Source organism: Lolium rigidum, chromosome 3 (assembly GCF_022539505.1).
Source record: "Lolium rigidum isolate FL_2022 chromosome 3, APGP_CSIRO_Lrig_0.1, whole genome shotgun sequence".
In the NCBI taxonomy this organism is placed as follows: Eukaryota; Viridiplantae; Streptophyta; class Magnoliopsida; order Poales; family Poaceae; genus Lolium; species Lolium rigidum.
In genome coordinates, this window is record NC_061510.1 from 403,017,949 (window position 1) to 403,026,979 (window position 9,031).

Consider the following 9,031-nt stretch of genomic DNA (forward strand, 5'->3'; position numbering starts at 1 on the left):
AGTGATTTTGGAATTGTCATTTCCAAAACCAGGGGGGCATGTGTTATCACCAGAATTTGACCGGATCAGAGGTGGGCCGCGATTAAAGGTGGGCTTGAAGAACATACATGGAAGAAATACATTAATCGGCCTTATATGCAAAGTTTGGGCTAGTTTGCCCGTGTATCTGTAATATAGTAGGATACGTGTCGGTTAGGTAGAATTTGGCTCGTGCACGGTTGGGATTATTCCCACGTTAGAAAGTCTACGGACTATAAATATGTATCTAGGGTTTATGAAATAAACAACAATCACGTTCACCACAAACCAATCTAGGCGCATCGCCAACTCCCTTGTCTCGAGGGTTTCTTCCGGTAAGCATCATGTCGCCTAGATCGCATCTTGCGATCTAGGCAGTACACGTTTATTCGCTGTTCATGCGTTGCTCGTGCTGAAACCTTGTTGATGGCGAGCAACGTAGTTATCATAGATGTGTTAGGGTTAGCATTGTTTCATCGTATCATATGCTTTCGTCCGTTCAACCCTTAGACGTCTAGCCGCCCTTACACCTATCTTAGGTGTAAGGGCGGCACCCCGCTTGATCATTATTTAGTAGATCCGATCCGTTATGATTGCTCCTTGTTCTTCAAGAATTAGTTTAATATCTGCATAGTTAGGCCTTACAAACGGGTTGAAGGATCCAGATGGCACGTAGGGTGTAGTTTGCTAGCCCTAGACAAGATGTTCCTGGGATCAACTTCATGTTGGTTTTTAGGCCTTGTCTAGGGTCGGTTTATGATCACCGTGCGTGGCCGCCGGGCTCAATCACGCGTAGGATGTTCCGATTATGTGGTGAAAACCCTAAATCGTAGTAGGTCGTTTTAGCTTTATTTTGATCAAGCAGGACCACCATCCGATCGTACACCTCGTACGGATCATGGGTGGATCGGCTCCTTGAGCCGATTCACGAGACAACCCGAGAGCCGATCGAGGCTCGTATTTAATGTTTACGTGTATGCCATGCAGGAAACTAAGCGAGGCAAATCCATCACCTTCCCGACCGGTATAGGTCGGGTGGCACGCCCTTGCACCAGCATCGGACGTGCGTGTCGAGTCTTTGCGGGCCGTCGCTCGAGGGACCAGGGCCAGCCGCAGTCCTAGGAGCCTCCCGGCTCACTCTGTGTTGCCCGTCGCTGCTCGTCGGTGGGTTTCTGACCGCAACAGTAGTACAAGTCCAAGTACATGTAGTACAAGTCCAAGTACGGCAAAGTGGTCCCATACCCTCTTCAATATGTTGTCAAGCTGAATGTGGACGCTTCTTTTCAAGCTATTGTCCAATCTGCAACCACTGCCACGGTGCTTCGAGATAACCATGGGGGTTTTGTTGATGGCTCATGTAGTTATCTTTAACATGTTGACTCGCCTGCTGTGGCATAAGCAATTTTCATGGGCAATGACCTTGCTCTAGCGGCATGATTGTGATGTAACAGGCCCAAGCTAAATCTGACGCCTTTGGAAGTGATGAATGCATGCAATGGCGGCGATGTTTGGTGGAATTTTTCAGGTTCCATCTTTGTTGACCATATGTCGTCAGTTGGTGTCATAGGGAAGGTCCAGTTTAACCATTGTCCTTATCGCGGGTCGAGGTAGGAAAAGTTATCGCGGAGGCAGGGGTGGGGATATGTAAAGCACAAAACGTTTTTGGATCTTAGAAGGGGCTGCTAGTCCTATCTCCACCACTGGTTGCTCATACTCTAGTTTTGTTAAAAATAATATTTTGTTCATACCTTTGTTCGATTAATATCCGTTCTGCTTCTGATTGTGACTATCGCTACCAGATAAAATATGTTTCAGGACACACATAAGCGTGACGCCTCATAAAAATATATATCATGCCTTTTTTTGAAACTTAAAATATATATCATGTCTGTTAGCTAGTGGCCATTATTTGTCTCTAACTCACCTTCTGTTGCCTTCAATTCCATGACTTCTTTTGCTTGGATCTCTTTTAAACAAACATTAATGTCGTAAATATTACAGTGTTAGACCTATAAGCTCTGCGTGCGTTCCTTTTTGTAACACGAGGACCAACAAATACTAATTAACACATGTGATACTACATTGTCGACAAGCAAATCGATCATCCGTACTCAGATTGTCGACCGAGACAAGAGTGGTAGTACGATACACGTTTTGCTTCGGTCGACATTGTCGTTCCATGACTTATGTTTATAATAATTTACAAGTGGGCATGCCAAACAAAAGGAAACTCAAATCAATCAACAATTATTTAAAAAACCTAATTATAGCAGCCAATTCCGGATAAAAGGCAATGGAAAGTTTTCCCTTTTTCAAAAAGGAGAAGAAACCCAAAACGATCTCGGCAGCAGAGCAGCCTGCCCACCCAACCAAACCCAAAACCAAAAGCCGAGACGGCAGCTCCTCTCCGAGCGGCCCAGAAAAATAAGCCACATCCTAAGGTGAAAAAAAAAATAAAAAAATAAAGGAACAGCGGGCGGCTTGCCCTCACGGCAAGGAAAGGAAATTTCCGACCTCCAATCTCCTCCAATCTCCCCGCACAAATCTCTCCGCCTCCCCTCCCTCCCTCCCCCGCCGCATTGCTCCCCGCGCACCGCCCGACCCCGACCCCTCCCCACCCCCGGCCGGCCGGCGACACGGCGCGCAGGACCAGCGGGCGGGCGGCGGCGGAGCAGCAGGGCAGGCCAGCATGTGCGACCTGGTGGCCCGCACGGGCCGGCACCAGCAGCGCTACGAGGACGGCCGGAGGCTCGTGGCCGGGTACGGGGTCCGCCTCACCGGATTGTTGCTTCTCCCTATCCCTCCCTCATGCTTTCAACTTCCGTTGTTACCCCCTGATTTCGTTGGGTTAGATTGGGGCGAGGGCCACCTCCTATCTTGACCTAACCTAATGCCACGGAAGGTCACATAGTTTTTACCCTCGCATGAGATTGTGCAATTGGTTCCAACCGGATGGATTTCTTGAATCTCGCTAGGTACGTGTGTGTGTGGCCTGTTGATGCCTCTGCAGTCCGGGGCTGGATTGCTGCTTGTGGGAACTTGCTGCTGTTTGCATATGTTCCTATTTAACAAAATTATCCATAGGTAGTTTAGTCTTCTCTGGGTTGATATGTTAGCACGGTACCTTTGCTGTAGAATCTGATAATGATAGCGACGGTATTATGTTTTGTTTGTTTTGTTTGCGGATAGACTTTGTTGTGTATTTTCTGGTAACAGAAGGCCACAACCCACAAAGGAGCCCAGGTGTTTGTTCCTGATAGGTTACTGCTCCTAGTTCGTTCTTGGTTCCCTAAGCTAGATTAGACTCTCAATGTTGCTTGTGGCAACTCTATGGCTTTCTGGTGTATATTTCTTTCAGCTCATTATGTGATCTTCCTAAGAAAGAGTGACAATAGCTCGTGTCTGGGAAAATGAAGTTTAGGGTATGACATATGGACATGGAACCTTATCTAGGAAATGCGCCTTATATGACAAGGGGGATCGAAGTACCACAAAGTTTCATTACATAATATATATGGAAGAGGCGTTATGTTAATCCAGAGATGTTAATCTTTTTGAGCAACATCTACCATGCTGTATATTGCCCTTAGATTGACTTCTTAAGACTTTAGTTCTCCCTTTTAATCATTCATACAACATGTCTATTTCTAATGGTTGAAGCACAGCTCCGGAAGCTGCAAATACAATGATTTTTTAGTTTGATAAAGCTTGCCAGAAAGTACTTCCATGAATATGCCTGACCTTCTACCTCCCATATAGCTCAAATAGCACCTTTTTTCTTGTATGTACAGCTGCGTCGTAGTTTGCTATCGCATAAGTTCTGCCTTAACACATTACAATCTTGTGCTGCTTCCTCTTACAATCTTTTTTTTCCTTGCAATTCCCGTGAGATGACCTGCTTCCTCTTTGCGCATGATTTGATAAAAATCTTCGTAATTAACGGGGGCTTAACAATTACTTTGTGCTGCTTTTGCGTAGTTGATTATTTGTGTATTTGTCTGATCAAATTCGCTTTTTCCAGGTGCATACCATTTAGGTACAGAGCAAATAATGATGAAACTTCTGGTGATGAACAGGACAAAGTTGTTGAAGTTCTCATGATAAACTCCCAAAGCGGACCAGGGCTATTGTTCCCAAAGGTATTTATCGCAGTCATCCCTGTCAGATTTTATTTGAAAAGACCGTTGTTTTTCTAATGGTGTGCTGCTGGCAACAAAGTTTGGTATCATAATTAGCTTCAACTTGTTTTCCCTGGCATTGTATGTTTATTTACTCATTTGAGACTAATTGAGATGAAGTTATGATATGCTGATGTGAATAGTGTGTTTGGTTGATGCACGAGTCATCCCTACACAAATTCTGGATAGCCCAAGTTTGGCCAAGTGTTGGCAAGAATATTTATAGGAAATGGCCAAACAGCCATTGGCATGACAAGAATTGTCAACCCTCCAAATAAAGCCTATTATCTTGGTGCTACTAAAAGTTGTGAGGCTGATCTGGGCACAAACCATGTTCTTACTAAGAAATATTCAGTTTCTTTTTATCATGTCCTTGTAATCTTATTGAAAACTTGTTTGCAAAGTTGGTCACCACATATAGAGAGAGTCTAATCAGAAGAACGAGACCTGAGAGGAAGGACCCCTCGGCCTTCTTTTTTTTATAGAAGTGAGAGACGCAGTGGAGTCTAGACAGAATATGTCATTCACCTAGTTTTCAGATAGCATATGTAGTGATACTTATGCATTGTAATAACTGCATGTATTATAACAAAGCTGTTAGGTTAATATTACTATACGTTCATGTACAAATTTTATTATTTTACCGCTTCCTAATGCAGGGAGGATGGGAGAACGATGAAACTGTTGAACAGGCAGCTGCTCGAGAAGCTATAGAGGAAGCTGGAGTTCGCGGAGACATAGTGGTAAGATACCTGTGAAATATGATACTTTTATGGCAGATTTCATTTTTGTTTGCTTACATATATTTAGATATTTCATGTATGTACAAATTGAGGTATATTTACCTCTGGTCTTCACTTAACTTAATCCTGACATTCTTTATATCTTTGGCTTGTTGCTGAGTCGATATTCACTGTATGAGATTGATCTGTTTCGGTATTATGCTTAACACACATAGAAGTTTTTACTTTTTAGTTTGGTTGTACTACGTGGATCAGCCCACTTTTTGGAGCCTGCCTACCCAGAAGCTTTTAAATTCACGCCTAATTGTACTTAGTGACATTCAATAATGATATTAACGCTAGGTGTCTAACTGCTTCATGTCCTGAAAGCTATCTTACCAACAGTGGAACAATTTATATGTTTGCCCCCTTTGAAACCCATCTAATTCCATGAATTGGTAGATTTTTCTTGGGTTGCTTTACTGAACTGGCCAAGCATGCTGCTGCGTACATGATGTGTTTGCAAACACAGTACAACTTACAAAAAATTGTGTCTCGGTAAAGAAATATACTAGCTAGCATGCACTGTGCTGTGTACATTTATATTTATCAACTAGTTTATGAAGAAATGCAAACAACACATTCTTCATTAGCATACTGTATGGTCTGTGCTTCAGTCGCCCCACCTTGGAGCTCCTTTGGCTAGTGGCCTTCAAGAATCTGAAGGTTGTAGTTAACAATGGTTCTAGGGCCTCTAGCTAGTACTGCATTGCTTTCATGGTGAAAGAACCATGAAATCAGAATGGGTAAAACTTTCAGAAAGGATCTCAAATATTTTCTTGTACAGTACCACATTTGGCCCGTTGGAGATAATATTAAACCGGTTTCTTGTTTATGTGATGTGTTATTCTAGACATTTCAGGGAAACTGAAAGCATACTCTTCTCAGTTCAGTAATTAGCATGCCTTCCTGCCTATTGTACTTGAGCTTATATATTGTTGTGCTTTCTGTGCATCAGCAATTTTTAGGTTTCTACGATTTCAAGAGCAAGACTCATCAGGATGCATGCTGCCCCGAGGGTATGTGTAGAGCGGCAGTGTTTGCGCTGCATGTGAAGGAAGAGCTGACCTCGTGGCCTGAGCAGAGCACCCGCCGGAGGACCTGGCTGACACTCCCAGAAGCCACATCGCAATGTCGGTATCAGTGGATGCAAGAAGCCTTGGTCACCGGATTCTCCGACTGGCATGACAAGTGGAGCAAAGGTGGTGGCGGCGGCGGTGGTGGCCCGGTCTAAATGAACGAAGGCGTCATCGTCGTCGTCTGTCACTTTTGTTGGCCTTGTCCTCTATCTCCCCCCTAGGCTACAACCTTTGCATGCAGACTGCAATAATACAGTGTCGTGCTTTTTTCCTTGACGATGATGCCTAGTAGGTCATTCACCCTAAGGTCCTGTGAAATTGATATCTTAGCTTAGTATATCTCATCGAAGACGAGAATTACCACAAATTTTAAGTGTCTGATTCTCGGGTCTATTATTTTCTCAAAACTTTCAGCTTGATTTCTTCCTCCAGATTCTGGAGATGCATGCATACACTATGTATGAACTACACCTGAATGAATATGAAAAGTGTACTTGTTAGCTGACTTGACGTGCAGCATCCATTCGCTTGCCTCATGCAATCACATTTTATAAACTCATTATTATTAGTCTGATAGCAGAAAAGGAACTGCGTGCATCAGGCTATCACAATTTATAAACTCATTATTATTAGTCTGAGAATGTAAAATTTTCTTTTAAGACTCCAAGGTAGAAAAGAGGATGTAAAATATGCATAGATAAGATTATCTGACACACGTTAGGTCACATTTGTCTAGATATGTAGACACGTTTTAGTGTGTTTATCTGCACATTTTGAGAAAAACCTGCAGTCACTTAATCTGAAATGGAGCGAATAGTATTAGAGATAAAAAGAAAACAAAATAGTGAAGAGCTCATGAGTGCATTGAGATGATCAAAAGGATTAGTCGGTTGCTCTTTCAATGGGGTAGCCAACTGCGCCATCACCTGCTTGTGATACTGGTGATACACTTACTCCCTCTATCCTAAAATAGGATGTCTATAATATTTGGATAATGTCAAACTTCTTCAAGTTTGACCAACTATATAAAAAAAGTATCAACATTTATAATTCCAAATTGATATTTTTAAAACCATCACGAAATATATTTCATATTATGTGCATTTAAAATTTTAGATGTTGATATTTTTTTTTGTACATAGTTGCTCAAGCTTTAAAAAGTTTAACTTTGACTGAAAAATGTAGGCATCCTAATTTGGAGAGGAGGGAGTACCTTGCAATCCTTTGTACCAATCAGGTCTTTGTGAGTAGTCAAACATGCAGAGATGCAGGAAAATTCAGAAGAACTTTGCTTGTGACGGGCAAACCAGCCATTCATTCAAACTAAATTTTGCTTTGTATCGGTGTCTGGTACGCGGCATATGTTGGCTTGCTTGTCTCTCCTCGTATATATTCCCAGGATTTCTTCAGTCTTCAGTTTCAGTCCGGAAAAACGGTGAGGTTCCGCGACTGATTCTGTTTCTCCATCTCCATGGAAGAACAGAGACATCTCGTTCCACGGCACCGAAAGACGTCCCTGTTCTCTCTTCGATCCGATGACGACGAATTGATCTGATGATTCAGTCGTTATAAAACCTTCACCAATCACGTCGACCTATCTTCTCCATAGATTAATGTGACTTTATGCTCGAGCTAGCTAGGCTTAAGCATACGCGTGTGCTCGTGCCAGTACTAATCCATACCTAAGCTTAGCTAGTTGCTAGGCCTATCGGCAGAACAAAATTTACATCAGCACACACACCCACCGGGTAAGTGCGGCGCCCGTGGGAAAAGTTAAAATAGATCGATATGTATCAAGTTGTCAATTTTCATTTTTAACTTCTATCAAGTCGGCAGTTAGGTTAACTGGTTGCCAAGAATCGGCGGCCAGCTAGCTAGGAATCGACTAGACGTAATAATGTTTTCACAGCAGAAAACGGATGAGAATTGACAAAGCAAGATGATATCATGGTCGGCATGGATAAAGGCATGCTTCTTTTTCTTTTGAACTACACATGTAAAATAAATATATATGATCTAGTATCAGCAGAAAGAGAGTGTAAGGGTAGCGCATTTCCGGTATAAGGTCCTAATGGCATGAACACCCCCTTGTGAAGGATAGTTGTTATCGTAGAGATAGAGGTTGTTAGTATCTTGTACGGGCTGATTCGGTTTATAAGGATCAGTCCATATCTCTCCTTTATCTCCTCTCCAAGTTGTAAACAAACTCAATGTAAATCCTGCCAATGTTGCGGCCTATATAACACGGAACCGATCCCGAGACAAAGGGTATCGTTAACACAAATTATCACATGGTATCAGAGCCACCCTTCCAAAAACACATCTAAGCCCTAGCCATGAGCTCCTCCTCTAGCGCCGCCATGAGCAGTCCCCTTCCATCGCAAGGCACATCGGAGAAGCTGACGCGGGATAACTTCCTGCTATGGGAGACACAAGTTCTTCCCGCCATCAGAGGTGCTCGCCTGATGGGGTTCCTTGATGGAACCAATAAGGCGCCGGCGGACAAGATCACCGTCGATGACAGTGACGGCAAGGGCCGCACTGAGGTAAGCAACCCAGAATATGAAAATTGGGTACAGACTGATCAGCAAGTTTTGCACTATCTGTTGGCATCTCTGTCCAAGGAAATCCTCGTGAGCTGCATCGGGATGAGGACGGCTTCAGCGGTCTGGCTCGCAATCAAAACAATGTTTGCAGCCAAGTCGCGCACTCGCATCGCCAACCTGCGAGTGCAACTCGCCAACACGAAGAAAGAAGGCAAAACCACCACGCAATACTTTGCAGCGGTGAAGGCGATCACCGACGAGCTCGCAGCAGCGGGCCGTCCCATGGAGGAAGACGAGGTGGTGGAGTACCTCCTCGCTGGGCTGGACGACCCATACAACCCCCTCTTCGCCGCCATCGGGGCCAACCCCGACAACAAGGTGACCGTCCCTGAGCTCTACGCGCAGCTCTCCTCCTACGACAACCACAT

At 43.8% G+C, this 9,031-nt stretch overlaps 1 protein-coding gene across 1 annotated transcript; it reads left to right on the plus strand.

The window, feature by feature from the left end:
- Positions 1-2,666: 2,666 nt before the first annotated feature.
- LOC124704640 (nudix hydrolase 16, mitochondrial-like) lies at positions 2,667-6,557 on the plus strand. Its single transcript, XM_047236913.1, has 4 exons — positions 2,667-2,778; positions 4,040-4,157; positions 4,856-4,939; positions 5,937-6,557. The coding sequence occupies exons 1-4, from the start codon at positions 2,708-2,710 to the stop codon at positions 6,210-6,212; spliced, it is 549 nt and encodes a 182-aa protein (XP_047092869.1). The 5' UTR covers positions 2,667-2,707; the 3' UTR covers positions 6,213-6,557.
- The last annotated feature ends 2,474 nt before the right edge of the window (positions 6,558-9,031 follow it).

What these genes read in the sequence shown, in the direction of transcription:
- LOC124704640 (XM_047236913.1), top strand. Translation starts at nt 2,708, where the DNA reads ATGTGCGACCTGGTGGCCCGCACGGGCCGGCACCAGCAGCGCTACGAG. An exon ending in GGCCGGAGGCTCGTGGCCGG is followed by an intron (nt 2,779 to 4,039) that starts GTACGGGGTCCG and finishes CGCTTTTTCCAG; the next exon opens with GTGCATACCATTTAGGTACA. An exon ending in CAGGGCTATTGTTCCCAAAG is followed by an intron (nt 4,158 to 4,855) that starts GTATTTATCGCA and finishes TTCCTAATGCAG; the next exon opens with GGAGGATGGGAGAACGATGA.